Source organism: Papio anubis, chromosome 20 (assembly GCF_008728515.1).
Source record: "Papio anubis isolate 15944 chromosome 20, Panubis1.0, whole genome shotgun sequence".
Classification (NCBI taxonomy): Eukaryota; Metazoa; Chordata; class Mammalia; order Primates; family Cercopithecidae; genus Papio; species Papio anubis.
In genome coordinates this window covers 6170793-6185181 of record NC_044995.1, presented here as the reverse complement: position 1 = coordinate 6185181, position 14389 = coordinate 6170793, and the positions used below count along the sequence as shown (strand labels likewise).

Here is a 14389-nt window from a genome sequence, read left to right as displayed (position 1 = left end):
CACACCACTGCACTCCAGCCTGGGCAACAGAGCAAGACCTTGTCTCAAAAACAAAACACAAAAATACCATATGGATGAAAGAACCAGGACAGGGCAGGAGGTGGGTCATCTCCTCCAGGAGGCCTCTCCTGACCCCTCCGCCAGGAAGAGCTGACCCCTTCCTCCCCAGGTCCCATCCTGAATGTCTGTCCAGCATCTGCGTCATTTAGGGGACTCTGTGCTTTCCTGTTTCTAAGAATCTTCATTTACTAACCTGGGGCCCTGGAGCTGACCCACCATGGAGGATTCACCTCCAAGTCCCCCTGAAGCTCAGTGCTCGATACCCAAGGTGTGTGGATGTTGAAGAATGAGTTCTGTGTCTCTGTGTGACCCAAACAGAGTCGTTTCAGGAAGATCTCAGTGAGGGGAAAACATCTTGTAGAGTTTACTCCACTCATTGCAAATTCTCCCTTCTTTAGTCTGTTTCCCTCACTCTGCCCCCAACTCCCACCTTTCCTCAAACTCCTCCCATCAGCACTACTTTTGGGCATATGTGTTCTAATCCCAATGGGTGTCCCAACTGAATGACAGAGGAGGAAGGGAGACTGGGAAGTGGACTAGGGCCCAGTGGGGGCAGGAGGGTGCTTCTGGGGACCAAGGGTCAGTGAGCTCACCAGGAAGCATGAAGGGATGGGGCTGACACCACCCTAGGGTGGCCAGATTCAGAAAAAAAGAAATTCAACATGCTCAGTTAAATTTGAATTTCAGGCCAGGTGCGGTGGCTCACACCTGTAATCCCAGCACTTTGGGAGGCCAAGGCAGGTGGATCATTTGAGGTCAGGAGTTCAAAACTAGCCTGGCCAATGTGGTAAAACCCCATCTCTACTAAAAATACAAAAATTAGCTCGGTGTGGTGGCACACACCTGTAATCCCAGACTCAGGAGGCTGAGGCAGGAGAATCGCTTGAGCCTGGGAGGCGGAGGTTGCAGTGAGCAGAGATCGTGCCACTGCACTGCAGCCTGGGTGACAGAGCGAGATTCTGTCTCAAAATAAATAAACAAATAAATAATTTGAATTTCAAATAAACAAATTTGCTTTTTGGTATAAGTATATCCCATGCAGCATTTGGGACATACTTATACTAAAAAAAAAAAAAAAAATTATCTTTTCTGTGAAAGCTTTAACCAGGCATCCTGCATTTTATCTGACAAGACCAGCCCCCTCCAGTAACTGTCCCTTCCCCTGTACCCACCACCTACACCACCAGTGGCCCAGACAAGGGTATAGCTCACTGTGGATTTTTCACTTCTGCTTTTTCAATGACCCAGGGCCCAGAGGGAGAGCCCCTACCCCACTACCCCACCCCCAGTCAGGCCCCCAGGATAGACACAAGCCTGCTCTCTCCTCCTACACAGGGAGCTCTGGAAGGACCAGCTCAACAAGCCCAAGGCCAGGCTGGGCCCCCAAGAGACCCAGAGGACAACTGGGCAAGGTGGGCTGGAGAGTGCAGAGGAAGGGAAAGGAGTTGTGACCTCAGCATCTGAAGCTCATTTCATGCATCAGGCCCCAGGGCTCAGCTTCCGCCCTTGGCTTCCCCTTCTGCCAACAGCCCTGAGCCACTCACAGCTCGACCAGAGAATAGGCCTGACTCAGGCAGGTCCCGTGCCTCCTATGCCGAGATGCTACTGCCGCTGCTGCTGTCCTCGCTGCTGGGCGGTGAGTGGGCCGAGGACCAGAAAGGACGTGGGGCGGAGCTAGGGCTGGGGTTTCAGGTTGAGCCTCTGTCTCCCCACAGGGTCCCAGGCTACGGATGAGAGCTTCTGGATACGAGTGGAGGAGTCAGTGACGGTGCTGGAGGGCCTGTGTGTCTCTGTGCCCTGCTCTTTCAACTACCCCTCAAGGGGCTGGACAGAGTCTACCCCAGCTTATGGCTACTGGTTCAAAGCAGGGACTGAGACTGAGACAAGCAAGGATGCTCCAGTGGCGACAAACGACCAGAATCGAGAGGTGGAAATGAGCACCCAGGGCCGATTCCAGCTCACTGGGGATCCCGGCAAGAGGAGCTGCTCCTTGGTGATCAGAGACGCACAGATGTGGGATGCGGCATGGTACTTCTTTCGGGTGGAGAGAGGAACATATGTGAAATATAATTTCAAGAACAATGGGTTCCTTCTAAAAGTAACAGGTATGGAATGGGATGGGAACCGCTGCCTGTCACACTGGAGAGGGACCCTGGGGACAGGCTATGGGCTGAGCAGAGAGGGCTCTCAGGGACCCCTGCAGCATTAGAACCCCCCCACCCCCGTCTCTGTCCAAGCCCTGACTCAGAAGCCTGATGTCTACATCCCCGAGACCCTGGAGCCCGGGCAGCCAGTGACGGTCATCTGTGTGTTTAACTGGGCCTTTGAGGAATGTCCAGCCCCTTCTTTCTCCTGGACGGGGACTGCCCTCTCCTCCCAAGGAACCAAACCAACGACCTCCCACTTCTCAGTGCTCAGCTTCACGCCCAGCCCCCAGGATCACGACACCGACCTCACCTGCCACGTGGACTTCTCCAGAAAGGGTGTGAGCGCACAGAGGACCGTCCGACTCCGTGTGGCCTGTGAGTGTGGCCTGGGACGCTGGGGCGTGCAGACAGACCCGGTGGGTGTGGGGAAGGGTGGGGAGACAGGGGAGGGGGAGGAGCCCAGCGGGGCAGTGAGCGGCTCCCAGCTCAGAAGCGTCCAGGGAGAGGATGCCATAGGGTCCCAGGACACTGATGTAGCCCTGGGAGAGGGATGGGAATGAGGGAGCCATGGCACTGGTTGGCCACTTGTCTTCCCGGGATAGTCTGACTTTCTTTTCCCTGGGGGAATTTTTCCGGTTGTGGGAACAAACCATCCCTCCCTGAAGCCAGCTCACAATCTTGTTGCAGACGCCCCCAGAGACCTTGTTATCAGCATTTTCCGTGACAACACGTCAGGTACTGAGGGTCAGGTACTGAGGGCCGTCGGGCTGGGGCTGGGCCAGTCGTCTTTAGATGAAAAGGCTTCAGGGGATGAGGGGATGTGCTCCTCCCTGTACCCCTTCTCTCTTTCTCCCTCCCTCTCTCTCTTGTTTTTTTCCTCCCACTCCAGCCCTGGAGCTCCAGCCCCAGGGAAATGTCCCATACCTGGAAGCCCAGAAAGGCCAGTTCCTGCGGCTCCTCTGTGCTGCTGACAGCCAGCCCCCCGCCACGCTGAGCTGGGTCCTGCAGGACAGAGTCCTCTCCTTGTCCCACCCCTGGGGCCCCAGAACCCTGGGGCTGGAGCTGCCCGGGGTGAAGGCCGCGGATTCAGGGCGCTACACCTGCCGAGCGGAGAACAGGCTTGGCTCCCAGCAGCGAGCCCTGGACCTCTCTGTGCAGTGTGAGTGTGCCCAGCAGGGGCCTGGGGTCCATCGGGAGGGCAGAATGGGTGGGGATGCAGGGACTGGGCTCAGGGTCCCAGAGCTAAGGGGATCTAGAGCCCCAGGCCTCGGGTACTGACCTTACCTGTGTAGACCCTCATGCAGTTTGTGTCTGGGACTCAGTGGGTGATTCTGCACTGCCCTTCTATCCCACCCACTTCCCCCACCTCAGTCTCCAGGACACTTCCCTTTACCCAGGGGGAAGCCCCTGGCCCGTCTAGAGCCGGTCCCCTCTCTCCATTTCAGATCCTCCAGAGAACCTGAGTGTGATGGTTTCCCAAGCAAACAGGACAGGTAGGAAAGGGGAGAGAGGAGCCAGGGCCTCTCGGTGCCGAATTGGGGGCCCAGGCATCTGGAGGGTCCCCATGCAGGAGGGTCCCTGAGCCCTGAGCTGCACGTCGATTCTGCCCCTTCCTTCCCTAGTCCTGGAAAACCTCGGGAACGGCACGTCCCTCCCGGTCCTGGAGGGCCAAAGCCTGCGCCTGGTCTGTGTCACCCACAGCAGCCCCCCAGCCAGGCTGAGCTGGACCCAGGGGGGACAGACCGTGGGCTCCTCCCTGCCCTCAGACCCTGGGGTCCTGGAATTGCCTCGGGTTCAAGTGGAGCAAGAAGGAGAGTTCACCTGCCACGCTCAGCACCCGCTGGGCTCCCAGCACGTCTCTGTTAGCCTCTCTGTGCACTGTGAGTGGGGAAAGGGGGGCACCTGGGTGCCAGGAAGGGGCCCCTGCTGAGTCCTGTCCTCCGTCCCACAGACCCCCCACAGCTGCTGGGCCCCTCCTGCTCCTGGGAGGCTGAGGGTCTGCACTGCAGCTGCTCCTCCCAAGCCAGCCCGGCCCCGGCTCTGCGTTGGTGGCTTGGGGAGGAGCTGCTGGAGGGGAAGAGCAGCCAGGACTCCTTTGACGTCACCTCCAGCTCAGTCAGGCCCTGGGTCAACAGCTCCCTGAGCCTCCGTAGAGGGCTCAGCTCTGGCCTCGGGCTCAGCTGTGAGGCCTGGAACGTCCATGGGGCCCGGAGTGGATCCATCCTGCAGCTTCCAGGTTAGGGGGCCTCCTGAATGCCGAGGTTCTTGGAGGAGAAGCTGAGTGGGGCAAAGAGTAGGGTCCTGTGGTTGAAGCAGGAGCTTGGAGGGACACAGGAGACCCGTGGCATCTGTATGTCGACAGGAAAACACAATGGGAAGTCCTAACACCTGGGCCGGGGTGTGGCAAGGCCTCCTTAAAGTAAACAGAGGGGTTGCAGATACAATGTCCGCAATGGGAACTGGAAGCCTGAATGCTGAGTGACGAGTGGGCTTCGTGAGCCCTGCGTGGGTGGGAAATGCCCACCTGACCCTCTCCGTGTGCAGATAAGAAGGGACTCGTCTCAACGGCATTCTCCAACGGAGCGTTTCTGGGAATCGGCATCACGGCTCTTCTTTTCCTCTGCCTCACCCTGATCATGTAGGTTAAGAGGAGGAGTAGCGGAGTCTGGGGCCTGGACCCGGGAAGAGGGGAGGTGTTGCAGGCCGAAAGAGTGAGGGTCGTGATCATCTCAGTATACCACTGGAGGCTATACAAGTAAACCGCAAACTGTTCTCATAAATGCAGAATGTTGGCAAACTGACAAACTGCGTCTGCTTCCCAGAAGGAATACTGAGGGTAGTCACACCCCAAGCAAAGTGTTTCTTGTAATTAGGCACGTCTGAAGCTTGTTAGTAATAATATGAACCTGTGATCAATTAAACAGCTGACCAATCGTTACCTCCCTGCTCCCTGCTCTTTCTACCCAATAAATCCGAAGGGCTGTAGAGGCTCAGATGGCTGCCCTTGCTCACTAGAAGCGGGGAGCCCTCTTCTTCTTCCCCTGACCCCTTCCTTTAAAAGTTTCTTTTGTCTTGAGTTTTCATTTCTACGTTTGTCCTCCTTCTTTCAGTCTCATAACGACGGTTTCAAGTAGTAGTAGTAGCAGTAACTGTCGTAGTGACGGTCTCAAGTAGTAAACGTGGCAGTCTGTCACAGGGAGGTGCAACGGTGCACAAACAGATGTGTTCGTTTCCTCAGCATGAAGATTCTACCAAAGAGACAGACCCAGACAGAGACCCCAAGGCCCAGGTTCTCCCGGCACAGCACGATCCTGGATTACATCAATGTGGTCCCGAAGGCCGGCCCCCTGGTGAGTGTCTGGGCCATGCTTCCGCTCTTTCTCTTCTCTAAAGCTGACACCCCACTTTCAGACTTCTGCACCCCTTATCTTATGGACATCAAGGTGTGAAAAGTGCCAACGATAGTACTGAATTCAAATCCTGGCTGGCACTTACTAGGTATGAGACCTCAGCCATGTCACTCAGCCCCTCTGAGCCTTCATTTCTTCCCCTGTCTCCTTTGAGAGTTGGTTTGAGGATTAGAATACATGCGCTTTCTCAATAGGTAGCCATTATTCCATTATTACTGCCACCATTGATGTTACTAATCACACTTAACTGCTTAACAATTACGCGTATCATCAGGAGGCTGTACCTCATAGGGATTCAGCACAGGAGGTCTGAAATCAGCCTGCATGGGTTCAAATCCTGCTGTCATCACTGTGTGATGAAACAAGTATCTTCACTTCTCTGTGCCTCAATTTCTTGAGCTGTAACATGGAGATAATACTAGCGGCCACCTCTTAGGATGATGCTGGGTGTTAAATATATTGTACTTGTATAATAAAATATTCAAAATATCACCTGGCCCCTGGGTAATACTCTGTAAATTCTGGAAATTATTAAGAGATAACATCTTATGCTGACGACTGCAAAATTTTTGTCTCCTGCCTCCTTCCGTGAACTGCAGACTGTCTATGCAACATCTCCATGTGGGTGTCTAATCAGCACTTCAAACTTAGCCTGTCCAGAACCAATGTGAGATAATTCCCCATTCTGAGCAACATAGTGAGACCTCTCCTCTACAAAACAAATTAAAAATTAGCTGGGTGTGGTAGTGCATGCCTATTGTCCCAGCTACTTGGGAGGCTGAGGTGGGAGGATCTCTTGAACCTGGAAGTTGGAGGCTACAGTGAGTCGTGATTATGCCATGCACTCTAGTCTGGTTGACAGAGTGAGACCCTGTCTCAAGAAGAAAAAGGACAGGCATGCTGACTCACACCTGTAATCCCAGCACTTTGGGAGGCTGAGGTGGGTGGATTGCTTGAGCCCAGGAATTTGAGACCAGCCTGGGCAACATGGTGAAACCCCATCTCTACTAAAAATACAAAAAATTAGCTGGGCATGGTGGTGGGCACCTGTAATCCCAGCTACTCAGGAGGCTGAGGCAGGAGAATCGCTTGAACCCAGGAGGCGGAGGTTTGCAGTGAGATCACGCCACTGCACTCCAGCCTGGGCAACAAGAGTGAAACTTCATCTAAAATTAAAAAAATAAAATAAAAAAAAAGACTAATTCCACCATTTATGCTCCATCTCTATCCCCATCTTAGCAAATAACACCACATTTTCCCAGCCAAGTCCAAAGCTTTAGAATCATGTTTCACTCCTCTCTTCTTATCACCCCACAACCAATCCATCAGCAAATTCCTTTCCATGCCAGTTCCTCTTCCACTCCATTCCTCTCCATTTCCCTTCTGCTTCCGTTCTCCACCCCCCTCCGGTCCTGTCCTCTCTTCCATTCTCCCCCCCTCCGGTCATCTCTTCCGTTCCACCCCCCCGGTCCTCTTCCACCCCCTCCTGTCTCTTCCATTCCTTCCATTCCACCTCCAGTCTCTTCCATTCCACCCCTCCAGTCATCTTCCATTCCAGTCTGTCTCCTCCTTCCACCCCCCCTCCAGTCTCTTCCATTCCTCCACCCCCCTCCAGTCCTGTCTCTCCTTCCATTCCTCCAGTCCTGTCTCTCACTTCCATTTCTCCACCCCCCTCCAGTCTGTCTCTCTGCTTCCGTTCCACCCCCTCCAGATCTCTCCTTCCGTTTCTCCAGTCTCTCTGCTTCCGTTCTCACCCCCCCTCCAGTCTGTCTCCTTCCATTCCACCCCCCTCCAGTCTGTCTCTCCTTCCATTCCACCCCCCTCCCGTCTGTCCTCTTCCACCCCCCTCCAGTCTCTCTTCCCCCCTCCAGTCTCTTCCATTCCTCCACCCCCCTCCAGTCTCTCTGCTTCCATTCCTCCACCCCCTCCATCCTCTCTGCTTCCATTCTCACCCCCTCCAGTCTCTTCCATTCTCCACCCCCCCCCTCCATTCCTTCCTCTCCTACTTCCATTCCTCCACCCCCCCTCCAGTCTGTCTCTCTGCTTCCATTCTCACCCCCTCAGTCTGTCTCTCTGCTTCCGTTCTCACCCCCTCCAGTCTGTCTCTCTGCTTCCATTCTCACCCCCTCCAGTCTCTCTGCTTCCATTCTCACCCCCTCCAGTCTCTTGTCTCCTTCCGTTCCCCCCTCCCGGTCTGTCTCTCTTCCGTTCCGGTCTGTCTCTGTCTCTCTTCCATTCCACCCTCCAGTCCTGTCTCTCTTCCATTCTCCACCCCCCCCCCTCCGGTCTGTCTCTCTGCTTCCGTTCTCCCCCCCCTCCATCTCCTTCCATTCCTCCAGTCCTTCCATTCTCCACCCCCCCTCCAGTCTGTCTCTCCTTCCATTCTCCCCCCCCCTAGTCTCTCTGCTTCCATTCTCAACCCCCCCCTCCAGTCTGTCTCTCTTCCATTCTCACCCCCTCCAGTCTCTCTGCTTCCATTCTCCACCCCTCCAGTCTGTCTCTCTGCTTCCATTCTCACCCCCTCCAGTCTTCTCTCTGCTTCCATTCTCCCCCCCTCCAGTCTCTATGCTTCCATTCTCCACCTCCAGTCCTGTCTCTCCTACTTCCATTCCACCCCCCCCCATCTCTTCCATTCCTCCGTCTCTCTCCTTCCATTCTCCCCCCCTCCAGTCTGTCTCTCTTCCATTCTCCACCCCCCCTCCCAGTCTGTCTCTTCCATTCCTCCCCCCCTCCAGTCTCCTTCCCGTTCTCCACCCCCCTCCAGTCTGTCTCTCCGTGCATGCATGCTATCCTTTATTTTATTTTTTTATTTTTATTTTATTTTTTGAGATGGGACTTCACTGTTGTTGTCCAGGCTGGAGTGCAGTGACAAGATCTTGACTCACTGCAACCTCCGCCTCCTGGTTCAAGCGATTCACCTGCCTCAGCCTCCCGAGTAGCTGGGATTACAGGCAAGCACCACCACGCCCCCCTAATTTTTGTATTTTTAGTAGAGATGGGGTTTCACCATGTTGGTCAGGTTGATCTCCAACTCCTGACTTCAGATGATCCACCCACCTCAGCCTCCCAAAGTGCTGGGATTATAGGTGTGAGACACCTCGACCGGCTATCAGTTTTTTTTTTTTGAAACAGAGTTTCTCTCTGTTGTCCAGGCTGGAGTGCAGTGGCACAATCTCAGCTTACTACAACCTCCACCTGTGAGGTTCAAGTGATTTTTCCTGCCTCGGCCTCCTGAGTAGCTGGGGCCACAGGCATGTGTCACCATGCCTGGCTAATTTTTGTATTTGTGGTAGAGACAGGGTTTTGCTATGTTGGCCAGGCTGGTCTTGAACTTCCCTGGATGCCCTATTAAACAGTCATCTCACCCTTCCTCTCGCTGACTTCTAGAAGGTGCTCAAATTTCTTGATGGCATTTGTCACTTACCAGTCATTGTACTTTTGCTAATTATCATCTGTTCCTCCTTCCAAGATGGAATGCAAGCTCAGCAAGGCAAGGGCAGGGACTTAGTTTCACTCTGTGCTGTAAATCAGTGCCCGACGCGTGGTAAGTGCTCAAATATTTGCTGAATGAATGAATGAAGGATGGTCGTTCTTCCCTCAGGCTCAGAATCGGAATCAGAAAGCCACACCACGCAGTCCTTCTCGGACCCCTCTTCCACCAGGTGCTCCCTCCCCAGAATCAAAGAAGAAACAGAAAAAGCAGCATCAGTTGCCCAGTTTCCCAGAACCCAAATCATCCAGTCAAGCCCCAGAATCCCAGGAGAGCCAAGAGGAGCTCCATTATGCCACGCTCAACTTCCCAGGCGTCAGACCCAGGCCCGAGGCCTGGATGCCCAAGGGCACCCAGGCGGATTACGCAGAAGTCAAGTTCCAATGAAGGTCTCTTAGGTTTTAGGACTGGGACCTCAGCTAGGAAGGAAGGTAGAGTAAGAAAGAGTTTGAAGATAACAGAGTGCAAAGTTTCTCTCTCTCTCTCTCTCTCTCTCTCTCTCTCTCTCTCTCTCTCTCTGTCTCTCAAAAAACATCTGGCCAGGCACGGTGGCTCACACCTGTAATCCCAGCACTTTGGGAGTCCAAGACAGGCTGCTCGCCTGAGGTCGGGAGTTTGAGACCAGCCTGGCCAACTTGGTGAAACCCCGTCTCTACTAAAAATAACAAAAATTAGCTGGGCATGGTGGCAGGCGCCTGTAGTCCTACTTACTTGGGAAGTTGAGGCAGGAGAATCGCTTGAATCTTGGAGGCAGAGGTTGCAGTGAGCCAAGATCACGCCATTGCACTCCAGCCTGGGCAACAGAGCGAGACTCCATCTCAACAACAACAACAACAAAGAAATCCTCCAAATGGGCTGGGTGCAGTGGCTCATGCCTGTAATCCCAGTACTTTGGGAGGCTGAGGTAGGTGGATTGCTTGAGCCCAGGAGTTCGAGACCAGCCTGGGCAACATGGTGAACCCCGTCTCTACAAAAACGAAACACAGCTGGGCTTGGTGATGTGTGCCTGTAGTTCCAGCTGTCAGAGGCATTTGACCCAGAGTAACTCCATCTGGAATAGGAGCTGAATAAAATGAGGCTGAGACTCACTGGGCTGCATTCCCAGACAGTGAAGGCATTCTAAGTCACAGGATGAGACAGGAGGTCGGTACAAGATACAGGTCATGAAGACCTTGCTGATAAACAGATTGCAGTAAAGAAGCCAACTAAGTCCCACCAAAACCGAGTTGGCCACGAGAGTGACCTCTGGTTGTCCTCACTGCTACACTTCTGACAGTGCCATGCCAGTTCACAAATGCCATGGCAACATCAGGAAGTTACCCGATACATCCTAAAACAGGGAGGAATGAATAATCCACCCCTTGCTTAGCAAATAATCAAGAAATAACCATAAAAGTGGGCAACCAGCAGCTCTAGGAGCTACTCTTGTCTGTGGAGTAGCCATTCTTTTGTTCCTTTACTTTCTTAATAAACTTGCTTTCACTTTACCGCCTTGCCCTGAATTATTTCTTGTGTGAGATTCAAGAACCTTCTCTTGGGGTCTGGATCAGGACCCCTTTCTTGTAACACAGCTACTCGGGAGGCAGATGCAGGAGGGTCACTTGAACCCAGGAAGCCGAGGCTGCAGTGAGCCAAGATCACGCCACTGCACTCCATCCTGAGCAACAGAGTGAGACCCTGTCTCAAAAAAAAAAAAAAAAAATCCTCCATGGATAGGCCATCTCATCCCAGACCTGGGCATTCGGAACAGCCTGACAAATCTGTCCTGAGTAGCCTTCTCTGAATATGGTGTTCTGAGAAGGTAGGCAAAGATTTGCCTCTGACACACCCCAGCTCCAGTCCAGAGGACTGCTCAGTCTCACGGGTTCTCAGAGGTGGGAGGGCTTTTAAAGACGACTAGATACAGCCGGGCGCAGTGGCTCACGCCTGTAATCCCAGCACTTTGGGAGGCTGAGGTGGATGGATCGCTTGAGGCCAGGAGTTTGAGACCAGCCTGGCCAACATGGTGAAACCCCGTCTCTGCTAAAAACACAAAAATTAGCCGGGCGTGGTGGTGCGCAACTGTAGTCCCAGCTACTCCAGAGCCTGAGGGAGACTTGCTTGAACCCAGGAGGCAGAGGTTGCAGTGAGCCGAGATTGTACCAATGCACTCCAGCCTGGGCAACAGAGCGAGACTCTGTTTTGTTTTGTTTTTTTAAAAAAAGATGACTAGATAGGCTCCTAAGTCACCTCCAGCCTGCTGCCTATTTTCATACCACCTGCAAGCTAGAAATGTTTTTACATTTTAAATGGTTCGGGGGAAAGTCCGAAGAAGAAGGCCCTTCCATGACCCCTGGGAAGGAGATGAAAATTCAAATTTCAGTGTGGCACCCAGCCATGCCCATTCCTTTACACATTGCAGTTATTTTCATGCAGAGTTGAGTCGCTAGCCTGCAAAGCCTGAAGTATTTACCATCTGATCCTTTACATAAGCCGGCTAGATCTTAATCTACATAAACTCATTTGTTTTCACAGAAGAGGAAGCGGGCGCAGAGGTTCATAAAGAGCTCAAGAGTAGCCGTGGCAAAAATGACTAGGTCTGTGACTAGAGGAAGGTTTTCAGGGTGAGGATTGGAAGGGCAGGAGACTGCATGTGGATGGGGTGCTAAGGCGCTCTCAGACCCACCAATCTAAATAAGTGCAAACACATGCGGGGATGGAGGCGTGAACGCTTTGGAAATGGAATGAAGAACAACAAACTTACAACATGCTAAAAATCACGCGGTGGCTCACACCAGTAATCCCACTACTTTGGGAGGCTGAGGTGGGCGGATCACCTGAGGTCAGGAGTTCAAGACCAGCCTGGCCAACATGGTGAAACCCCGTTTCACCTAAAAAATACAAAAATTAGCCAGATGTGGTGATGGGCACCTGTAATCCCAGCTCCTCGGGAGGCTGAAGCAGGAGAATTGCTTGAACCTGGGAGGTGGAGGTTGCAGTAGCTGAGATCGCCCCATGCACTCCAGCCTGGGTGATAGAGTAAGACTGCATCTCAAAAAATAATAATAATAAAAAAATTTTTTTAAAAAAGAAGAAGAAATAGAGCAAAGGTGAGCACTTTGCTGGCCATCTCCTCTGCCGACCTCTGCTCCTCCATAGCCACCCAAGAGGTCTTTCTTCAGTAGTTATTGCATAGTTGGTGACATGGCAAGGTGGCCCTCTCTGGTGTGGTTTCCTGGCTGTGCTAAACCCTCCAGATGTGGAAAAAAATAAAAAATAAAAAACTGAGGTGGATATGGTGGCTCACGCCTGTAATCCAGCACACTGCGAGGCCAAGGCAGGCAGATCACTTGAGCTCCGGAGTTCGAGACCAGTCTGGGCAACAGAGCGAGAGCCTGTCTCTACTAAAAATACAAAAATTAGCCGGGTGTGGTGGTGGGTGCCTGTAATCCTCAGCTATTCAGGATTCTGAGGCATGAGAATCGCGTGAATCCGGGAGGCGGAGGCTGCGGTGAGCTGAGATCACGTCACTGCACTCTAGCCTGGGCGACAGAGCAAGACTATGTCTCAAAAACAAAACAAACAAACAAACGAAAAACCTGAATTCGCTGCAAGGACCAAAGTTGGCCACCAGACATCAGTATACCCAGGATAATAGGACTGCAGACTCATGGAGTAGGATGGGATCACCCAGTGCAGCCACCTCATTTTACAGAAGGACTTCAAAGAGGAAGAAGGTCTTGCATGTCACACAGCTGAACTGCAGAGTTGAGATTCAAACTCAGGCCCAGGATGGATGAGCACTGCTGGTTACACAGTCTCCTTTAACTAAGCTTAGAGTGGGACGGATGCTGCTGAGGAAGGAGACCACTACTACTCCTGCTGCCCTCCTCCCCCAACCTTGCCTAGTTCACAAGACAGGAGGAGACAGAAAGCAAAAAGCCAGAAAGAAACAAAAGTAAGATAAATAGCCAGACAACCTTGGCACCACCACCTGGCCCTAGGAGTTAAAAAAGGTAATAATAATAACATCAACCCCTGGCCTAAACTACTTGTGTTATCTGTAAATTCCAGACACTGTAAGAAAAAAGCATTGTAAAACTTTTTGTTCTGTTAGCTGATGCATGTAGCCCCCCAGTCACGTTTCCCACGCTTGCTCAATTTATCACAACCCTTTCACGTGGACCCCTTAAAGTTGTAAGCCTTTAAAAAGGCCAAGAATTTCTTTTTCAGGGAGCTTGGCTCTTAAGATGTGAGTCTGCCGATGCTCCCGGCCAAATACAAAACCTCTTCCTTCTTTAATCCAGTGTCTGAGGAGTTTTGTCTGCGGCTCATCCTGCTACACTGCAAGGGCTTGAGAAAAAGGGAACTCCCTACAAGCTGCCCAAAGATTAAGCCTCTGCTTCCTTCCTTCTACCACCAAATTCTGCCATGAGAGCAACTCTTGAAGATCTGTTTGACCTGGGAAATTACAAGATTGCATTGCTAAGGCACCAGGTTTGACCAGGAGTCAGTAACTTTGAAATGTGTGTGTTAAGGTCCTGACTTCTGCAACAGTGACTTGGGACTAGGAGGGAGGGCACTGTTATCCAGTACTCTTGGGGAAAGGCAACGTTGTGCAAAGAAAAACAACAACAGAAAGAAAGAGAGAAAGAGAAGAAAGGAAGAGAGGAAAGAGAGAAAGGAAAGAAAGGAAAGAAAGAAAGAGAGAGAGAGAGAAAGAAAGAAGAAAAGGAAGGAAGGAAGGAAGGAAGGAAGGAAGGAAGGAAGGAAGGAAGGAAGGAAGGAAGGAAGGGAGGGAGGGAGGGAGGGAGGGAGGGAGGGAGGGAGGGAAACCCACCAGGCTTGGAGTCACAAAACCCAAGGGGAACTTTCTGTATTGCCAAATATTCCTTTTAACCAGTCAATTGGGACATTAACTCCAGGAAGTATGAATATAAAATTGTTCTATTTTTTCTGATCACTGATTCAATCATGCTCTTTTTTTGTTTGTTTGTTTTTTGAGACAAGAGTCTTGCTCTGTCACCCAGGCTAGAGTGCAGTGGTGCGATCTTGGCTCACTGCAAACTCTGCCTCCTGGGTTCAAGTGATTCCCATGCCTCAGCCTTCCAAGTAGCTGGGACTACAGGTATGCGCACTACCACACCCAGCTAATTTTTGTATTTTTCCTATTAAAGATGGGGTTTCGCTATGTTCACGAGGCTGGTCTCCAGCTCCTAACTGCAACTGATTCGCTCACCTCAGCCTCCCAAAGTGCTGGGATTACAGGTGTGAGTCACCGTGCCCAGCCTTCTCTGTTTCTT

The 14389-nt window shown here is 52.2% G+C and overlaps 1 protein-coding gene across 7 annotated transcripts; it reads left to right on the top strand.

Moving 5' to 3' along the window:
* The first annotated feature begins 1355 nt into the window (after nucleotides 1-1355).
* SIGLEC10 (sialic acid binding Ig like lectin 10) lies at nucleotides 1356-10594 on the top strand. 7 transcript variants are annotated; one of them, XM_031659237.1, is made up of 12 exons: nucleotides 1357-1472; nucleotides 1590-1696; nucleotides 1776-2165; nucleotides 2298-2582; nucleotides 2895-2942; nucleotides 3097-3366; nucleotides 3653-3700; nucleotides 3830-4087; nucleotides 4159-4443; nucleotides 4752-4845; nucleotides 5446-5557; nucleotides 6217-6543. In XM_031659237.1, the coding sequence occupies exons 2-12, from the start codon at nucleotides 1660-1662 to the stop codon at nucleotides 6286-6288; spliced, it is 1899 nt and encodes a 632-aa protein (XP_031515097.1). In that variant the 5' UTR covers nucleotides 1357-1472; nucleotides 1590-1659; the 3' UTR covers nucleotides 6289-6543. The 7 variants fall into 7 exon arrangements, 6 of the variants coding, with proteins under 6 accessions (XP_031515097.1, XP_031515096.1, XP_031515100.1 ...); XM_031659236.1 differs by lacking the exon at nucleotides 6217-6543 and adding an exon at nucleotides 9219-10594 and having other exon boundaries at nucleotides 1359-1472; nucleotides 2472-2582; XM_009195104.4 differs by lacking the exon at nucleotides 6217-6543 and adding an exon at nucleotides 9219-10594 and having other exon boundaries at nucleotides 1361-1472.
* Nucleotides 10595-14389: the final 3795 nt, after the last annotated feature.

Excerpts from the sequence above, each read along its gene's own strand:
- SIGLEC10 (XM_009195104.4), top strand. The coding sequence starts at position 1,660 with ATGCTACTGCCGCTGCTGCTGTCCTCGCTGCTGGGCG. Across the intron at positions 2,166-2,297 it reads GTTCCTTCTAAAAGTAACAG|CCCTGACTCAGAAGCCTGAT; the intron begins GTATGGAATGGG and ends TCTCTGTCCAAG. Across the intron at positions 2,943-3,096 it reads TTTCCGTGACAACACGTCAG|CCCTGGAGCTCCAGCCCCAG; the intron begins GTACTGAGGGTC and ends CTCCCACTCCAG.